Below are 21842 nucleotides of genomic sequence, written 5' to 3'. Positions count from 1 at the left end.
GCTTCACAGAAGTTTATAACGTACAGCCGTACAATTAAAAAAATCATATTTTTCCCCCAAAAATGATCTTTTCACCCCCAATTTTTATTTTCCCCAGAGTAACAGGACCCCAAAAGTTATTGTGCAATTTGTCCTGAGTACGCTGATACCCCATATATGGGGGTAAACCACTATTTGGGCACATGGCAGAGCTCGGAAGGGAAGCAGCGCCATTTAACGTTTTTGGCTGGAATTGAGATTGTACGCCATGTCGCGTTTGGAAAAGCCCCTGATGTGCCCAAACAGTGGAAACCCACCCAATTCTAACTCCAACCCTAACCCTAACCCTAATCTCAGCCCTAACCCTAGCCCTAACCCTAACCCAAGCTCTGACCCTAGCCCTAATGGGAAAATGGAAATAAATAAAAAAAAATTATTTTATTATTTTTCCCTAACTAAGGGGGTGATAACGGGGGGTTTGATTTACTATATATCGCGGGTTTTTATTTTTGGCAGCTGTCATACGCTAAAAGACGCTTTTTATTGTAAAAATAGTTTATGCATCACCACATTTTGAGAGCTATAATTTTTCCAGATTTTGACCCACCGAGTCATTTGAGGTCTTATTTTTTGCGGGACGAGTTGACGTTTTTATTGGTACCATTTTCAGGCATGTGACTTATTTTATTGCTTTTTATTCCGATTTCTGGGACGCAGAATGAACAAAAACCAGCGATTCATGAATTTCTTTTGGGGGGGTGCGTTTACACCGTTCTGTGTGCGGTAAAATTGATAAAGCGGTTTTATTTTTCGGGTCAGTACGGTTACAGCAATACCTCATTTATGTCTTTTTTTATGTTTTGGCAGTTTTATGCAATGAAAACAATTTTATATAAAAAGAATTATTTTTGCATCTGCGAGCTGTAACTTTTTTATTTCTTTGCTGATGACGCTGTGTGGCAGCTCATTTTTTGCGGGACAAGATGACGTTTTCAGCGGTACCATGGATATTTATATGTGTTTTTTTGATCGTGCGTTATTGCCCTTTTTGTTCGGCGGTATGATAATAAATCATTATTTTTTGCTTTGTTTTTTATTTTTAAGGGGTTCTCTAAAGGGATTAACTAATGGGACAGTTTTATAGGGTGGGTCATTACGGACGCGGCGATACCAAATATGTGTACTTTTATTGTTTTTTATTTTCAAAAAATGAATTTATTAGGGAATATTTATTTTTTTAAATTTATTTAGCGATCACAGATGTGACAGATCAGCGATCACAGGCACTGCTGCAGGCTTCCTCATGCCTGTGCTCTGCGGGCAGTGAGGAAGCCAGCTCCCTGCAGGCCCCCGAAGGTCCCAGTCACCATATTGGATCTGGGGACCTGCAGGGAAAGCGACCCCCGCAGCGGCGCAGCACATCGCGCTGCTGCGGGGGTCGCAGGGAAGCACGGAGGAAGCCCCCTCCCTGCCGATGCTTCCTTTAACCCCCGGTACACCGCGATCATGTTTGATCGTGGTGTGCCAGGGTTCAACATGTCGGGGGCGGTCCGTGACCGCCCCTAACACATTGTGCCGGGTGTCAGCTATGATAATCAGCTGACACCATGCCACGATCATCTGCGCTCCCCCCGTGAGCGCAGCTGATCGCATTAGACGTAGTATTCCGTCCTTGGGACTTAGGTCCCAGGTCACATGGACGGAATATTACGTCCATTGTAGGAAAGGGGTTAAGGGGTTAAGCAAGTTGAAGTGGAATAAGACGCCTATCCATTATTAATCTTTTGAAGGGGTTAAAAAAACACACACATAAGAATAAAGTCTTTTAATGAAATAAAACACAACACTGTTTTCATCTTTTTATTTAACTCCCAGATCCAAGCGACGCCCTCGGTCTCCTAGAAAAAAAAAAAAAAATAATAAACCAACCATATACTCCCTGTCTGATGCAGTCCAATTAATAACGAGTGTCCCACGACGATCTCCCCTATCGAACAGTGACATCAGCAGATGTGACCGCTCTATAGGGCCTCCCAGTGATGAACTGACAGGAGACAATGCCTCCTGCAGTCCATCACTGAGGTTACCAGAGTTCAAAGTCTCATTTTACAGCACTGCTGCGTGAGAATTAGGGTTAGGTTTACGGGACCTCTTTCCTGGCGGAGGGATACACAGTGGATTACCTGTGCCTGTCATTTCATTGTTGGAGCACCTGGAGAGCCGTCGCATCAGCTGATGTGGCAGCTCTCCATGGGAGATCGTCGTGGGACCCTCGTTATTAATTGGACTACGGCGGAAAGGTAAGTATAGGTTGGTTTATTATTTTATTTTTATTACAGGTGATCGAGGACTTCGGGAAATTAGGTGTGTGAGGTGAGTACGTACTCTATGTTATGTGTTGTATGTTATATGTATGTTCTGTATGTTATATGTTGTATGTTCTGTATGTTATATGTTGTATCTTCTGTGTTGTATGTTTTGTATGATCTGTGCTGTATGTTTTGAATGTTCTGTGTTGTATGTTATATGTATGTTCTGTATGTTATATGTTCTGTATGTTGTATGTTCTGTATGTTATATGTTCTGTATGTTATATGTTGTATGTTCTGTATGTTTTTTTTTTGTTTTACATTCAACACATTAGCCGGATGATGGGACTACTACTGTCCCATCATTGGCTAATGTGTCACTCACTGTCAGGGTAGCAGGCGTAGCCCGATCGGACTTGTAGTCCCATCGGACGATGCCTGCATACACATACACACGCACAGCCCCGCAGACCCCCGCAAGACCCCGCCAGACCCCCCAACAGCCCGATGACCCCCACACAAGCCCCGCCAGGCCCCCCCGACAGCCCGAAGAGCCCCGCACAACCCCGGTAACCCACCGCACAGACCCCCCGACAGCCCAATGAGCCCCGCATACCCCCGCACACACACATAGCCCGCACACATACATACCCAGTCACCACCCACACCATACATGCACACAGTCACCACCCACACTGTTCCCCCTCCCGATCTGCAGCGTTTCATTCACAGCAAAACTGCAGATCTTTCTGAGACCTGCGGTTTTGCTACGGATCAATGCAAGTCAATGGGTGCAGAAACACTGCAGATCCGCAGAAAGAATTGACATGCTGCGGAAATGAACCCGCAGCTAATCCGCGCAGATTTTTCCGCAGCATGTGCACAGCGTTTTTCATTTCTCATTGATTACAATGCTACTGTACAATGCAGGAGATTCTACCTCGGACCCGCAGGGCCAAATCCTCTGCGGATCCGCAGTAGAATCTGCAACGTGTGCACATACCCTAACCCCGCGCACACCACTGATTGGCAGCTTTCTGCCCATGTACAGTGTATACAGTATATAGCTGCCTATCAGTGGTGTGGGCGGGAGTACAAAGGCCTCAGCTTTTAGATCTATCTCATCTGCTGCACCCAGAAAACTAAGTGATACAACATTGGAGTCAGGGTCTCTGATCCTACTTCATGCTGATGTCAGACTACTAAACAAAAACCTGCTGACAGATTTACAAAAAGGCTCAAAGGGGTAATCTGGCCCTGCCGACTTTTGTATTGGGAGGGGATACAGATATCTGCCATCTTGTTTGCGTGAGCAGCATGTATCGAGCGCACACGCCACTCACCTCCTGATCCAGAGTTGGATTACATATTTAATTTGAAGTTTCTTGCTATGTACCGTATGTACAATAACTCTATTGGTGGCAACAAATAGATTCTTACCCACCAGGTAATAAAATACGCTGATGGATACATTTGTTTATACTTGTATAGAGGGACATAATGTAACGATCACAGTAGCAAACGCCGCGACCCGGCCTGTGCAGGTGCGGACCCACCGATGCCAGCGCAATCTTCAACTGGATGTGCGTCCTCAGAGGCCAACAGCTGATGTCGGCGTTCACGTGACTGTGGGCACATGGCAGTGACGTCATGCGCTCCCGTCGCCTGCACGCTGAAGTGAGCTGCTGGCTTCAGAAGAGGATACGGCACAACGGTGGAGCTGAGTATAACGGTTTATTTTTTTCTATGCATTAAAGAACAGCAGCAGAACTGGGGGCATATATACCACAATAGGGAATATATATATAATACCAGGATGGGGGATATATATACCAGGATGGGGGATATATATACCAAGATGGGCCCAGGATAAGGGACATATACTCGTATACCAGGACAAGGAATATATATACCAGGATGTATAACATACTGTATATAGATATATACCAGGATGGGGCCAGGATGACGGACATACATTATATACCAGGATGGAGGGGGCCAGGTCCAAACCTTGTACTGGGGCCCATCAGGCTCTAGTTACGCCACTGTTTATATACTACTATCTTTCTTTGAATTGTGCAGAGTAAATTACCATAGACAGGGTCAGATGATTCTCCGGTGGGCCCAGGTACTGACACTTGCTGACATACAGGGCCAGCAGCTGCCTAGGGCCCTCAATGCTCCAGGGGCCCCCAGCCAGTGGCGGTGTAGGGGATTAAAATAGAATACCCCTTTAATGCCTCTTCCCCTTTAAGGAGTTATAAAGTAAATATGCTGTAAATTAATGTATAGACATTATTATGCTTCGGTACTGCTACACTATTGTGTATTACCGCCCCTTTCATTGGTACTGCCACATTTTGTGTTACCATATTGTAAGATATAGTGCTGTATTATGTCCTTTGTGTTCCTATATAGATTAGGGTAAGTTAGTGCATCCTTTGGGAATATTAGAGGAGGGCACTTGTAGCATATAGTATTTGTAGACTGGGTAAGTGTAGTTTTGCAAAGGGTCACTAGATGGGGGTACACTAGTGGGTCTTGTTAGGTATAGCTGATAGGAAGTTTGCATACCGTTAATTGTAGGAGGAGCTGCTATGGGTTAAATATGTGTAGGAGTTAGGAACTAGACAGAAGGGCGAGCACGCCAGACAAGTCCACAAGGGCTCTAAGCCCAAGATATCATAGCAGCTATGCATCATTGTGAAAAAGGAGAAAAGCACGGGCACAGTCAGATTGGTGTTGGATAAGACCGGAGCACCCGGGGAATTACAGTTTATGGCAGCAGTAGGAACAGGAAGGAAAACATCCAAAAGTCGTGCAGGGCGCAGAACATTCACCATGTGGCAGATCTTTAATAGGGCTGAAGCTGGCAAGTCCGGGGCAAAATGGATGAGCGGGATCCCCTATGTCTTGAGGTCCTACAGTAATGAAGCTGCGGTACCGCCAAGGTGGCTACTACCCCGTAATGTTCGTGAAGACAAGGAAAGTAAGAAATGGAAAGTGCAGGAGGAATGCGGTGTGGACTGTAATGCAACTGATGTGTCTGGGACCGTTGAAGAGAAAAGTAAACTCATTGATTTGGCGTCAGAACCGGTATCTGTGTCCATTATTTCTACCCTGAACACTGGAACCAAGTTTGCAGGAGCTGGGTCGCACCTCAGTGGAAGTCCTGACCGTGGACCAGCACCTCAAACAGGTACGCCGGTTGAAGCTGATGGTTTTTCTGTGGCCTCCTCTTACAGCGGCACACCATGCAGCTGCTATGAGGGCCCCCGGTGCCAGCAGAGCAGCTGCGGATGATAGGAGCTGGAAGCTGGCGGCTGCGACTAAAGCCTATCCCCGCTGCTAAAGAGTAATGAATACTCACTCTTCCCCCATGCCCCCACGCCGCTAACACTGCCCGTTGTCAGTGCCGGCAGACCAGGGCCCCCGCTCTCCCGGGGGGCCCCTAGCCCACATGGCCACTATAGGGCCATAAGTCAGGGGGGCCCAGCGCCAGCACCAGTGCGCGCCGCATTCAACTGTATTGGCATCATACAGTTGAAAGAAATAATGGAGGAGTGTCGGATAACACTCCCTCTCCCATCATTCTCTTTGCCTCTTGCCTCCTACACAGCCGGTACGCGATGACGTCATTTCATCGCATACCTGCTGTGTGCCAGGCAGACGGCAGTGAGTGCAGCTGCTGATACCGGAGCAGAGCCGAAACCAGCATGGGAATGAGGAGGAGAGGTGAGTATTGTGTTTGTTTTTAATATACATTATATATATCGGTGTGTCCTGGTTGCATTATGCCCTATGAGGGGGACAAAATTATACCCTATGAGGGGGGCAGCGTTATACTCTATGAGAAGGGCTGCATTATACCCTATGAGGCAACATTATACCATATGAGAGGGGCAGCATTATACCCTATGAGAGGGGCTGCATTATACCCTATAAGGGGGACAGAATTATACCCTATGAGGGGTGCTGCATTATACCCTAGGAGGGGAGTGCATTATACCCTATGAGGGGTTGCATTATACCCTGTGAGGGGTTGCATTATACCCTATGAGGGGGCTGCATTATACCCTGAGGGGGTGCATTATACCCTGAGGGGGCTGCATTATACCTTATGATGGAGCAGCATTATACCGTATGAGGGGGGAGCATTATACCCTATGAGGGGAGCAGCATTATACCCTATGAAGGGGGCTGCATTATACCCTATGAGGGGGCTACATTATATTCTATGGGGGGGCTACATTATATTCTATGGGGGGGGGGCTGTATTATACCTTATGAGGTTTCATTATACCCTATGAGGGGGCTACATTATATTTTATGGGGGGACTGTATTATACCTTGAGAGGGTTGCATTATACTCTGAGGGGGCTACATTATATTCTGTGGGGGCTGCAATATACTATATGAGACTGGCTGCATTATACCCTATGAGGGAGCTACATTACTTTCTAGGGGGGCTGCATTATATTTTATGATGGGGGCTATATTCTGTGAGGGGGGGCTACATTGTATTCTATGAGGGGGCTGCATTATACTATCTGAGCGGGCTACTTTATATTCTATGAGGGGGCTACCCAAACCCCTGCTATGTCATTAAGATGTGTACTACCTGATATTAGCGTGTTTTACCGCACAATTGTTGGTCTTGTATTTATTTCTTTGCAGCTACATAAAATTATTTTCATTGGTGGGCCCAAAGTGCTCCAGTCCGACACTGACCATAGATAAAGAGGTATGCAGGCAAGGTGCCACTGAAAATAAATCCAGACATACCAAATAAATGAATACCCATATCTAACGCTAATATATTTAAAGGTGATATCCACAACTATATAATTTTTGACTACAGGACTAAGCACTAACAGGCAGGTGGTTGCAAACTAGCTGTCTGTTGTGTCCTGCTGCTGCGATCACTGCTGGCTCAGTAGTGTGAGACCGCTCCTGCTGGCGATTCAGCCACGCCCACTGAAATAACGGCAGAGCAATGGCTTCTCTTCTTTTCTGCTCTTTTGACGGGGCGTCACTGCCAACATCATGCTGATTGATAGCCGGCTGCCGGCTACCTAACTGCAGAGATCTGGCTGTCAATCAGCATGACTTTGGAAATCAAGCCCCATCGACAGGGCAGCCCTGTTGATGCGGAGCAGCAGAATCGCCAGCAGGAGCAGCCGCTGCCGGGTAGAACAGGTAGTTGACTCTTTTAGCAACAATCCGGCTGTTAGTTTTTAGGCCCAAACTAAAAAAATATATAATAGTCCTGAACACACACTTAAATAATGGAAATATACAAAGCACATTGTTTTATTTTTTTTATTGTCAGATATTTACAATTACATGTATATAAGGATGAAAAATGGACTGATTTCTTGCAAATTATATATATTTTAATAAAAAATCAGTCTTCTCATTCTCTTCATTATTTGGCTGGATATCGGGAGGTAAGAATAATGAATATTTAACCTGTAGCTATACTGTATATAGCAGAGTTGGGCAAACACAAGAGTCTAAAGAAATGTTGTAACGCTGTCAAAGCAAATAAATTTGCTAAACCGAGATTTACTATTACTAAAGACCGTTATCAATAAAGAAGATTTCCAGCTGGGTAAAAGATTGGTATTACGGTATACTGGGACAAGCTGCCAGCTACTGACAGTCAGAGATAATGATGAGCAGCCCCTCTCTGATGACACCGAAGTAGTCACTGAAGAGGAGAGCGTCTGGAGACCCTCATCCACGATGCCCACCGTGGGCAAAGAGGTGATAAAGAGGTGACACTTTGGGCTGACACAGACATCAGGTTTTTTTCAAACACAAGAAAAACTGATTTTCGCTAATAAGAAAATGGAAGAAAGTTTCTCCACCTTCTATGAGTCAGTAAAAATGGACTGCACTCGGATGTCTCTGATTTTTCTCACGGACCCATAGACTTGCATCGCCTACTTTGATCAGACACTTGGATCAATATCGGACGTCTCCCTGATTTTGCACAGACCACTTGGTCCAAGGAAAAGAAAACAGACATGTGAACAGCCCCATAGAGTATCATAGGTACGAATACCATCCGTGAAAAACTGACGTGCACGAGCCCAAATGCAGTCCGATTTTTACAGACTGTCAGAAAAAAGAAGATGGAGGACGTTATTTTTTTCCTTCCGCGTACGAGAAAAACTGATGACACTCGGACCACACTCTGATCGGAATAATGGGTGTTTTTCTCGTCCGTGGAAAGTCCTGACGTCGGAATGAGCCCTGTGTGCTGTACTGCAGATACATGAGGTTACTATGAAATAGCAAATGGGGTAATCCAGCTGCTATCTATAAGATATGAGCGAGTCAGACGGCTCCATCCATTCTTTAGAGAGACCGCAGAATGGAATTTCCTGTGACCTACAAGTCCTGACATATGTGTGACAAGTGACTAATAGATGAGTACTGTGTATCTCCGGTAACCCCAGCGCACCGTCCTATGGCAATGTGCTGTATACGTGCTCCATCCGACACTGCGCTCTACATTCCACTCTTCCCTGTTCGCAATGGAACTTTCTACACTTCACAACAATTTCTGTCGCTCATCCTTTAGTATCTTGGGAAGAGTGTTAGAGCAGAGTCCCATACAGCATATTGGGCTGTATGACTAGCTAAGCTGAGACGCGGATGGACACAATTTGCCAGTTTTTTCCGATGACTTCCAAGATTCTGCCATGGGAAATGCTTCGGGTCCTTCAGAACTTCTGCCCAAAACGTCAAGAGACAACCTCTTTTGTAATGCAAAAGTGTCCACAAAGAAATAAAAAAAAAAGTATATACTCACCTCCCGGATAGTCTGCACCATTTTCTGCCCCCATTAAGTAAAATAGGTTACTTGTATTTATTAAAAAAAAAAACCTCACCAAAAACGTAACCTAAGAGTCTTAATTTAGATGAATGGGTGAAATCTGCATCCAAAAGGCGTGCGCCTGCTGCAGAAATCAACATATTTTGGATAAAAACAAAAAAAACACGCACCAAAAGCCAATATCTGTGTGGATTACCCACCAAGAAAGTAAAGAAAAACGCAGCCCTTGTGGGGATCTGTTGGCCAATCAGGAGCAGAAATTTACATTTCATCTTCAGGTTTCAACTTTCGGGAGCAGATTTACTGAAAAATCATCTGGATTTGCCTAATGTGTCAGATCTGACCAGAGTCCACATAACCCTAGAACTAGGCACCACCCACCAGTCATCAATCAGCCGCCGGTCATCCATCAGCCACCAGTCATCCATCAGGCGCCAGTCATCCATCAGGCGCCAGTCATCCATCAGGCGCCAGTCATCCATCACCCGCCAGTCCTCCATCAGCTGTCAGTTATCCATCAGCTGCCAGTCATCCATCATTCGCCAGTCATCCATCAGCCGCCAGTCACCCATCACCCGCCGGTCACCCATCAGCCGCCAGTCCTCCATCTCCCGCCGGTCATCCATCAGCCGCCATTCATCCACCCGCCAGTCACCCACCAGTCACCCATCAGCCGCCAGTCATCCATCACCCATCACCCGCCAGTCATCCGTCACCCGCCAGTCACCCATCAGCCACCAGTCACCCATCAGCCGCCAGTCCTCCATCAGCCGCCGGTCATCCATCACCCGCCGGTCATCCATCACCTGCCAGTCATCCATCATCTGCCAGTCATCCATCAGCCGCCAGTCACCCATCAGCCGCCAGTCACCCATCAGCTGCCAGTAATCCATCAGCCGCCAGCCATCCATCAGCCGCCAGTCATCCATCAGCCACCGGTCATCCATCATCTGCTGGTCATCCATCACCTGCTGGTCATCCATTACCTGCCAGTCATCCATCACCTGGTAGTCACCCATCAGCTGCCAGTCACCCATCAGCCACCAGTAATCCATCAGCCGCCAGTCATCCATCACCTGCCACTCACCCATCACCCGCCAGTCATCCGTCACCCGCCAGTCACCCATTAGCCGCCAGTCCTCCATCACCTGCCGGTCATCCATCAGCCGCTAGTCACCCATCTGCCGCCAGTCACCCATCTGCCGCCAGTCATCCATCAGCCGCGAGTCATCCATCAGTCGCCGGTCATCCATCATATGCTGGTCATCCATCACCCGCCAGTCATCCATCACCCGCTGGTCATCCATCAGCCGCCAGTCACCCATCACCCGTCAGTCACCCATCACCCGCTAGTCCTTCATCACCAGTCAGTCATCCATCACCCGTCAGTCATCCATCACCCGCTGGTCATCCATCACCCGCCAGTCATCCATCACCCGTCAGTCACCCATCACCCGCTAGTCCTTCATCACCAGTCAGTCATCCATCACCCGCCAGTCATCCATCACCCGTCAGTCATCCATCACCCGCTAGTCCTTCATCACCAGTCAGTCATCCATCACCCGCCAGTCATCCATCACCCGTCAGTCATCCATCACCCGCCAGTCATCCATCACCCAACAGCTGACATCACTAGAAAACCCCTCAGTCTCTGGTGCCCTTCATCCCGCAGAGCCACATTCTTCAGCAATAGCTGACAATGCAAAGTGCCACAGAGCCGGTAGTGAGGAGTCATCATGAGCAATGGAAAACAGGCCCAATGCTGCACAGCTACTGCTGCAGAACACTGGCTAAACCCATGCATCACTACACAGCAGGTGAAGGACCACAAGTCCCAGGATGCACATCATGGCCAAAACAGAAGTTCTACACAGCAGAGTCATCCGCCCTCCCGGCACTGACAGCGGTGACAGTTTACCATGCAGCCACCACAAACACTGCATATTCCCCCTACAAGAGACCGACTGGGTAACTGCCCCGGCCGGTGCCGCCGCCTCCCGACCCCCATCCTCCTCTCTCGGTGTCACAGAGTGCGGCAGCGGAGATCACGTTCTCACTGTTAGGTCGGTGCTGCACTGATTGGTCAGAGAGGACGTGAGCTGCGCTGTGATTGGCTGCTGATGCTCCATCACGTGAAGGGGACTGTCCCGCTGCTGATATCCCGGCGGCGCAGGAGCCGATCATCAGCAGACAGTCCAGAGGAGGCGTCAGTGAGAGGAGGACCGGAGCGGGAGGCTCGCCCTGCAGGTAGCGCTCACCTCCGCGTGCGGACCGTGCGGCTGCTCTGCGGCCACTGCTAGCAACTTTCTGTCACCTTCCGCTAGAATTGCAGTGAGATAAATGAGCTGTAATGTGCATGTGATGGTCAGCCATTGTCCTGTAATGTCTAATATTGTCATCTAGGGCATTATTATGGAAATAGGAAGAATTCGCTGTACTGAGAGGAGTTTTAATTCCATGTTTAGTGTTTGCAAAAAGTAGAAATATTTTCACTAATAATAGAAAAGCTTTACAAATATAATAGGAAAACTGATACTATTAAATAGGAAATGAAATAATATAACAAATAATATAAAACCATATGCTAAAAATCTGCGAATGTGCCTATTAATGGGGTTGTGTCCATATATATATATATATACACAGCACTGATTGCATCAAACAATAAGTCCATGTATAGTAAAATATATATATACACACATATTTATATATTTTATTATACATTTACTTATAGTTTTGTTAATGCGATGAGTGCTGTGCAATATTTCTTCCACTTGTGGCAATGGAAGGGTTAGTTCTGAAAGTCAATTTACCGATACTATTGGCATGGATGAGGGTTGCAGACAAGTTGTAGCTTCTGATGGTGCCCAAATGTCTTTGGTGAATGAATACTGAGCTGCTTTCCAGCCGGTTTGGCGTCTGTTTGTGAACCACGATCATTGTCCCGGACAGTGGGTTCTCTGCTCTGGACTCTTTACCTGTTGGGAAACTACAACTCCTAGCATGCCCAGACAGTTTGTGGTCATGCATGCATACTGGGAGTTGTAGTTTCCCAACAGCGGGCGAGCCACGGGTTGTAGACTGCTGATCTCCAATTACAGATTGTCGGAGATGGACTCGTGCTGATAGAGCTGCAGAAATGTCTTGTAGGCAGAATTGCCGGGACTGACCTTCAACGTGCTGTCGAATTAAGAATAGGATGTGCCCATCCTCTTAGAAATGCAGTACTCCGCAGAAATAATACCAAATTACCATTTAGTTTGTGAGGATGGCAAGATTTTATAGCAAGTGGAATGGCCTCCAAGACTCCTCGCTGTAGGGAAGAAGTGCTGAGAAAAGCAGTATATGTGCAGGAGCACCAAACTCTAGAACCTTGCTCAATGTACATCCTGTATATGATTCCCGTTAAATAGTGTCATCATAAACCTTCAATATTGTCTAATTTCCTCTGCTAACATCCACCATTCTATATGTTTTTGTCTTCTCCAGAATGATCCAGATACTGGAACCACGTTCTCTTCCACGGTCCATCATGCCGGTTGATGTTGCAGTGAGGATTTGCTTAGCGCATTCTCCGCCGTTAAAGAAGTTTCTCAGCCCCTACGAAGACTGCAGGGGGAGAAATTTTGTAAATCGATTTAAGCCATTACGACCATGCCTGTCTCTGAAGAAGGAATCTGACTCCAGGAACAATGAGTGGAACCGATCCAAATCCCGAGCTAAAAAGAAAGTCGTCTTTGCTGATTCGAAAGGACTGTCCTTAACATCAGTCCATGTGTTCTCAGAGTTTAAAGAAGAACCTGTGGTTGACCTGCAGTTTGATCTAAGAGATCTCGAAGATATCACCGCCAGCCTAAAATTACATGAAGAAAAGAATCTGATCTTGGGATTCACCCAGCCGTCTGCCGATTATCTACAGTTTCGCAACAAGATCCAGAAGAACTTTGTATGTCTGGAGAATTGCAGCCTTCAGGAGAGGTCTATTGCTGGTACCATCAAAGTGAAAAATCTCAGCTTCGAAAAAACCGTGAAGGTGCGAATTACCTTTAGCACCTGGAAAGCCTACATAGATTTGGACTGTGCGTACATGAACAATGTCTATGGAGGCTCCGATACTGACACTTTCTCCTTTGCTGTAGACCTGCCTTTTAACATTCCCAGTCATGAAAAAATTGAGTTCTGCATATCCTATGAGAGTGGTGGCCAAGTGTTCTGGGACAACAACGATGGACAGAACTACACTATCGTTCACGCGGAGTGGAAATCTGACGGAGTGCAGACCAACACCTTAACCAAAACAGACATAACTTCCTACAAATCCCAAAGTTTTAAGCTGGAAAATAATTTAGATCAGTTTGGGACCCCTAAAACATCTCTTGGTTTATTTCCCGAATGGCAGAGTTGGGGTAGCATAGGGAATACCTCCCCATACTGGTGAACACAATTCATGGCCTTAGCGCTTGATCGTGAAAAAAAGGATTTAAAGGTCTTTCAGGCCAAAAATACACAAATCCCACGTTATGTAACGGTGTCAGGGCAGAACACGATTATTTAGTAAGTGCGAATTTAACAGAGGCGACATGCTTTGTCATTAGGCAAATTGTTAAAGTTCAATGCACCTTTAAATCCCAGATCAGCCTGAATTAGAGTAGCTATCACTCTCCGTATGCCGACTACAGTCTACGAATAATGGTATTTAGCGGGCAGGGAAAGGTTTTTTGAGTGTTGAGATGTTGTGATATAGGCTAACGAAACATAAGACTATTGAGATGAGGAGAGGACCATCAGTATCTGCAGATGGTAGGAAGGTCTTCACGTGACTGTTCAACCAAATGGACTTTCGGTCCAATAATCGAGGTTAGGTTTCAAATCAGACTAGTCCGTCAAATATACAGATGGGCTCAGAAGATGTTTAGTTTAAATTCTTCTAAACAGGAAACTATCATCACCATGAAATATTTTACTTTAAGTAGAGCACTATCATCAAGCACTACAGATCCAACTTAATGATGATTGAGTATGTGAGCAAGACTAAACTAAGCTTATATACCACATACTTGGAGACAAGTTTTATGATCAGATCCTTAAAGCTTAAAGGCTCTAGAAAAAACATGGCAAATTTGATGACATCCATGTAAAAAGTGCCTTTAAATGATGCCAAAGTCATGCATACTTCTAGGTCGTGTGCTAAGATTTCACTTTTTAGCAGTATCGTGCCATACTGATGTATACAGACAAGCCAACTGGTATGCCACCACTTCTGTAATTAATAATTGCTCTATTTACGCCTTCCAATTATTTTTTTTTTCTTTTTAATGAAGATTTGGAAATCGGTGCTAAATTGGCACATCATTAAGGTTTTTAATTTGGAAATTAGTATTAAAAAATATAACATGTACCCAGTCTGTATATGACAGATTTACAGAAGTTCTGAAAATCCGAATCCTTCATATTGAAGGCAAGAATTTGTGCACCTTTTTTTTTTGTGAATTTGGTATTTAATAGAGTTGTAGGTTCCTTAAATAAAGGATGGGCTGATTGTAGTGATGTTTTGCACATGCGTAGGCAATCCCTTCGGACGTAATTATTTTTCTTAAGAATGTAATTGTGTTTTTTTTCCGAGATAACTACTTAATACATTGTCAGATTTGTTATAGTTTGGTGGATAATATCTTTTTCCTCAGGGGTGCAGACATAAAATCTGTAGTGCCTGGGGGGGGGGCAAAGACCCCTGTGCCACATAAGAAGACCCCAGTATTAAGAATGGCACGTGGTATGTGGGGGCCCTGTTTTCAAGTTACGCCTCTGCTTTTATGTGTTTTTATGCTTTTTGAATGAGCTGTCCAATGTTCGTTCTCTGATTCTGTGCACATTTTTCGGGATCTTTAACAATTAGGCAGGGCCCTTTTAGGCTTGGAAGTAAAATTCTGGGGAAATGAACTGTGATATTCGCCGGAAACGATGGCCATTTCCGGTGTTTATAAATGTCAGGGAAATGTTAGAAAATGCACAGGAGTTTTTGAAACTGATGTCACTTTATATGAGAGTAGCTGAAAGCATTTTTTTCTATTACTAAGAGTCGATGAATGATCCGCAATGTGATGGTGAATGGTTGTCAAGTATGTACTGTGTATGTACACTGTAAAGTTTGTCACTGTAACATACAAATGTTTTTTGGCAATAAATTAAGATTTTCTAAAATATATCTCTTTTTGGCTTTTATTTCCAGCTCTATATGAAGAGGACAACAAATCATCAGTGACACATATATCGAATATATCAGTGCCCACCTACTCAGACTAAACTTCTCTAATGCCGGCAGTTTCAATTGCTTTAGTCCTTCCCTAAAGGGACCCTCAGGGCAAAGCCTTTATACGGTATTTTGCCCAAGACCAGACTTTAGGAGTTATTGCATTAGAGGGATGCTTACTTTCATGTTCTTTATAGGGGTTGGTTGCTTTAATGATATTTATGTTTAAAGTAAATGAACAATATCAGCTCAGTGGGGGTCCAGCAACCATCACCCCCCCCCCCAACAATCTGCTCCATCAGCCGTATACTTATTAGTGGCTTCTCCACTGGGCTTCAGATCAGCTGGTAACAGCTGATAGGGAATGGGCCAGGCGGGTAGGACCCCCATTGACCTGATATTCAAGCTCTATCCTAGGATAGGTCATAAATATCATATTATTAGACTACCCCTTTAAATCCATGTGTCGTCCACCAACACATAAACAGCTCAGCTTGGCGTAAGGAAAAATACAATCTGTTTTGTAAAAGGGGTTGTCTGAGATTATATGATATGCTCCCTTTCTAAAAACACTGTCACCCTTTGGATCGTGTCTGGTATTACAACCCATTTCTATTCGGGTTGTCCACTTTAGGACAACCCTTCATTACTGGGTCAAGATGGGGTAAAAAGAATATTACCCTTGGATTAGTACTGCTCCTCCATACTCAGTCTTGCCTCCTCCAACCGGCTCCCCTGACATCAACATCCAGCTGAGTACGAAGAAGACTGGTCTGGAAGGAGAATAGCTATATATTTTTTGGCATCTTTGGGCCCATTAATAAGGGTTTGTCTTGTAGTGGACAACTACTATAAATTATACTTTGATACATTAACCAGCACAACCAATTGGTAAAATTGGCACAGTTTCTGGGAAAACATATCTCAGACAAAGGGCATTTGTTCATACACCTAATAGTAATTGCTCACAAAGCAACCAGAAAGAAACAATCAACAGCCATTATAATTCAGTTTATGTTAGAGAATTGGAGATTTGTTCCATGAGTTTTGGATCCAAGGATTAACGTTTCTCCTTACGGAGACTGACATGCCAAAGTGAGGAGACTTTTAAGCCATGCAGTGCTCCTCTGGAGAATATGCAAATTGTCTCTTCAGAGAGGAAGAGGACTAGAACCTTAGTGCCACCTACTGGAAGTAGCAATACTAAAAGTCAATATCAACCCTCTAAAGAGCCTTGTCACATAACTTAGGACAAAAGCCAAAACCAAAATCTCAATTTGCTAACTCCTCTAGGAAATTTGCATATTTCCCAGAGGAGCATTGCAAGGCTTAAAAGTCTCCTTACCTTGTCATGTCAGGCTTGACATGTCAGTCTATGCAAGGAGAAATGTTTCCCCTTGGCCAGATGCCTCACCCAGCCAAACCATATCTCACATTCTGCACTGAAACACAGTGTCTGCAAATTAAGATTTTGGTTTTGGCATTTATCCTAAGTTGTTATAAGGCGCGCTAGAGAGTCGATATTGACTGTTTGCTACTTCCAATAGGTGGCGCTAGAGTTCAAGTCCTCTTTCTCTCTAAAGACACAATTTCCATTACTTTTAAAAGATTGAGGATTTGCTTTAAACATGTCTTAATCAAAACATTAAGTGAAACAGTGCGCCATGTTCAATTAAACCCAACATAGCCCCAACTCCGATGAAATAGGAATGTTAAAAGGGTTCTGCTGTATTATAATGCTAGTGCACGCCAATAAGGTAGGCCGTAACATTATGACGTTATGTCTGTCCCTCATGCTCATAGGGAGAGACTTGTCAATCATCACCTGCCTCAGGTGAGCGGCACCGAACTATTCTTGCCTCCAGCTAAAGACTCTGTCCAGATCTTACAATCCATCTTTAAACATACATTCTGCCTGAGGTCTCAGGTGAACGATTCTCTTTAATATTATCATATCCCTAACTATAGTGCTTTCCTTTACTTATCTTGTACCACTCTTTAATTACACGGTATCTTTTTGGCTGCCCACTTTTGCTCTAATTCCAGTGGGATGGGCAGCTTGCAAATAACAGAAAGGGCACCCACCCTCGTTCCTAAATTTAGATCTGTCAGACCCTGTCTCAAGGGCTGTTGGCACCTGATTGGATTTTCATAGAGTCCGTTCATACAAGTGATGACAGAACAGAATTCGTTTGAGAATTTGCAGGTATCAAACCTAGTAAATTTGATGGGAAAGGAGGAAGTAACCGACATATATATATATATCTATCTGTAATATATAGGTAAATATATAACCATCATAACTTCTTAAAACATTCGTATTACTGTAACATTTTACCATTATATTAGTCTCTTCAGTTACAACTAAGGTCAGACAAGGAGTAACTGAAACATCCAGATTAGTAAATCTTCCTTCTGGTTTGCAGATTATGGCAGACGACCTTTGAAGCCACTAGGTATTGTTATTTTTTCTTGTGTGGGAAAGAAATATCATCTCCAATTAAGGACAGGAAAAGTCACTTATTGGATATCTTGATTGCTGGCCGGGTATGCCATGAGTCATTCTAGGAGAGGAAATCTTCAACTTATTTTGGCTGACGGCACTCCATCCCCTGCCTGTGACACGAGGATCTCCCGCTGTCTGGGATAAGGGTTTTTTTTATTGTATTATTGCTGGCAGGAATTATAGGACAGACGATAAAAAACGCTGAAAAAAATGCCTGGTTTGTACTTACCCTAAGGCCTCTGTCAGATGTCTGTGTGTCCTGTACGTGTGGTGACAGTTTTCACACATACTGGAGACACTTACACATGTAGACACTTACACATGTAGACACATTCAAGTGAATGGGTCTGTGCACATCAGTGTGTTTCCAAGGACCGTGTGTCAAAGCGCAAAACACACTGACCTGTCTATTTTTTTTACAAGCAGCCAAGGCCCCAAAATGTCCCACACAAGTGCACACGGATGACACATAGGGATGTCATCCGTGTGACACTTCCCGGATAGCAATTGTAGCAATTTCTCGGTTGGGTTTTTTCTGTTTTTTCAGCTTAAGGATGGCTTGTTTCACCTGCATGGAGAGCTCCTTTGACCGAATGTTCCCTTCACAGCAAAACCTTCCAAATGCAAGCACCACTCCTCAAATCAACTCCAGGCCTTTTATCTGCTTAATTGAGAATGACATAACGAAGGGATTGCCCACACCTGTCCATGAAATAGCCTTTGAGTCAATTGTCCAATTACTTTTAGTCCCTTTAAAAACAGGGTGGCACATGTTAAGGAGCTGAAACTCCTAAGGCTGTGTGCACACGCTGCGGATTAGGTGCGGATTCATCCGCGCAGATTTTGTAAAATCCGCAGGTGAAACCGCAGGTCAAAATACCTGCGGTTTTACCTGCGGATTGCTCTGCGGTTTTGCCCTGCGGTTTTTCATCTCCTCAATGGAGCAGATGGCAAACCGCAGCAAAATCCGCAGCGTGTGCACACAGCCTTAACCGTTCATCCAGTTTGAATGTGGATACCCTCAAATGAAAGCTGAAAGTCTCAACTTCAACTGCATCTGAATTGTTGTGTTTAAAATTCATTGTGGTAATGTCTAGAACCAAAATTAGAAAAATGTTGTCTCTGTCCAAATACATATGGATCTAACTGTAGTAAATAATGCATTGCAAAGCTGGAATATTGCAATGTATTCTACCTGCAATCAAAGTAAAATAGTTAAAGTCCCATAAAGAGACTAGGTAAAAAAGAAAAAAAAATTTTAAGAAAAGTAAATCTATCTATCTATCTATCTATCTATCTATCTATCTATATATATATATATATATATATATATATATATATATAGTACCTTGCGAAAGTATTCGGCCCCCTGGAACTTTTCAACCTTTTCCCACATATCATGCTTCAAACATAAAGATACCAAATGTTAATTTTTGGTGAAGAATCAACAAGTGGGACACAATTGTGAAGTTGAACAAAATGTATTGGTTATCTTAAATTTTTGTGGAAATCCAAAAACTTAAAAGTGGGGCGTGCAATATTATTTGGCCCCTTTACTTTCAGTGCAGCAAACTCACTTCAGAAGTTCATTGTGGATCTCTGAATGATCCACAGTTGTCCTAAATGACTAATGATGATAATTAGAATCCACCTGTGTGCAATCAAGTCTCCGTATAAATGTACCTGCTCTGTGATAGTCTCAGGGTTCTGTTTGAAGCACAGAGAGCATCATGAAGACCAAGGAACACAACAGGCAGGTCTGTGATACTGTTCTGGAGAAGTTTAAAGCCGGATTTGGATACAAAATGATTTCCAAAACTTTAAACATCCCAAGGAGCTCTGTGCAAGCCATCATATTGAAATGGAAGGAGTATCATACCACTGCAAATCTACCAAGACCCGGCCGTCCCTCTAAACTTTCATCTCAAACAAGGAGAAGACTGATCAGAGATGCAGCCAAGAGGCCCATGATCACTCTGGATGAACTGCAGCAATCTACAGCTGAGGTGGGACAGTCTGTCCATAGGACAATAATCAGTCGTACACTGCACAAATCTGGCCTTTATGGAAGAGTGGCAAGAAGAAAGCCATTTCTCAAAGATATCCGTAAAAAGTGTCATTTAAAGTTTGCAACAAGCCACCTGGGAGACACACCAAACATGTGGAAGAAGATGCTCTGGTCAGATGAAACCAAAATCAAATTTTTTGGTAACAATGCCAAACGATATGTTTGGCATAAAGGCAACACAGCTCATCACCCTGAATACACCACCCCCACTGTCAAACATGGTGGTGGCAGCATCATGGTTTGGGCAAGCTTTTCTTCAGCAGGGACAGGGAAGATGGATAAAATTAATGGGAAGATGGATGGAGCCAAATACGAGGGACCATTCTCGTACAGGACCATTCTTGAAGAAAACCTGTTGGAGTCTGCAAAAGTCCTGAGACTAGGTCGGAAATTTGTCTTTCAACAAGACAATGATCACAAGCATAAAGCAAAATCTGCAATGGAATGGTTCACAAATAAACGTATCCAGGTGTTAGAATGGCCATGTCAAAGTCCAGACCTGAATCCAATCGAGAATCTGTGGAAAGAGCTGAAAACTGCTGTTCACAAACGATCTCCATCAAACCACACTGAGCTCGAGCTGTTTGCCAAGGAAGAATGGGCAAGAATTTCAGTCTCTCGAAGTACAAAACTGATAGAGACATACCCCAAGCGACTTGCAGCTGTAAGGCTGGTTTCACACTTGCGTTTTTTTGCGCTGTATTTTAGCGCTAAAAAACGCATGCGCTTTTTTCCCTATATTTTGCATGGGATGCACTTATGTGCGCATACACATGCGTTTGTATGCGTTTTTTCCGCGCATGCGTTTTTTTGTGGTGTGCGCTCGGGCGCACAAAATGCATCCTGTTACATTTTTTGGGCGCCCGACTTGCCTCAAAAAAACGCATGTGCGCGCAATGCGTTTTTTAAAGCAAGACACCCATTATAAATCTATGGGTGCGCATATGTGCGCATTGGCATGCTCATGTAAGCGTTTTTTTGCGCATGCGTTTTTTTGTTGACCATTGGTTAGACAATGGAAATTAGGGGTTTGGGTTAGAGTTGGGGTTAGTTAAGGGGGTTTAGGGTTAGGGTTTGGGTTAGGGTTAGTATGGTTTGGTTAAGGGTTAGGGTTTAGGCTTAGTTAGGGTTTAGGGTTAGGGTTTGGGTTAACGTTAGTAGGGTTTGGTTAAGGGTTAGGGTTAGTATGGTTTGGTTAAGGGTTAGGGTCAGGGTTTGGGTTAGGGTATGGTTTGGTTAAGGGTTAGGGTATGGTTTGGTTAAGGGTTAGGGTTAGGGTATGGTTTGGTTAAGGGTTAGGGTTAGGGTATGGTTTGGTTAAGGGTTAGGGTTAGTAAAGTCATGGTTTGGGTTAGTGTGAGGGGCCAACTAATGTTGGAAAAAAACGCAAACGCGGTAAAAACGCACTAAAAACGCATACAAACACATAAAAACGCTGCGTTTTTTTCACGCATGCTCATAAAAATGCTTGAAAAAAATGCAGCATTTGTATGCGTTTTTTCCATGTGCTTTTTTGCGGGAAAAACACGCTGCAAAACAAAGCAAGTGTGAAAGTAGCCTAATCACAGCAAAAGGTGGCACAACAAAGTATTACCATATTTTTCGGACCAGGACGCACTTTTTTCCCAAAAATTTTTTGGGGAAAATGGGGGTGCATCTTATGGTCGCAATATACTTACAAATCCTGTTGCGGCGGTCCCGTAGCGGCGGTCCCAATGCAGCCTCCCTGTGCTCTGTGGTGCAGTGGGGTCGGGGCTCTGTAGTGTGGCTGCAGCGGGGCTCTGTGCTGCGTGAGGGGCTCCGCCGGCATTTCGTTAAAGCCCAAAAGCCGCCCGCAGCTACGTTGCTGCAGCGCGGTGGCCTCCAGAAACATGGCCGCCGGG

At 44.6% G+C, this 21842-nt stretch overlaps 1 protein-coding gene across 1 annotated transcript; it reads left to right on the top strand.

Moving 5' to 3' along the window:
* Positions 1 to 11311: 11311 nt before the first annotated feature.
* PPP1R3C (protein phosphatase 1 regulatory subunit 3C) lies at positions 11312 to 15338 on the top strand. The gene is made up of 2 exons (XM_073585930.1): positions 11312 to 11382; positions 12625 to 15338. Exon 2 carries the CDS (start codon positions 12626 to 12628, stop codon positions 13571 to 13573), a length of 948 nt encoding a protein of 315 aa, XP_073442031.1. The 5' UTR covers positions 11312 to 11382; position 12625; the 3' UTR covers positions 13574 to 15338.
* Positions 15339 to 21842: the final 6504 nt, after the last annotated feature.

This window comes from Dendrobates tinctorius, unplaced genomic scaffold (assembly GCF_039654945.1).
Source record: "Dendrobates tinctorius isolate UK_male_01 unplaced genomic scaffold, ASM3965494v1 ptg000089l, whole genome shotgun sequence".
NCBI classification, from domain to species: Eukaryota; Metazoa; Chordata; class Amphibia; order Anura; family Dendrobatidae; genus Dendrobates; species Dendrobates tinctorius.
This window is presented reverse-complemented; position numbering and strand designations above follow the sequence as displayed.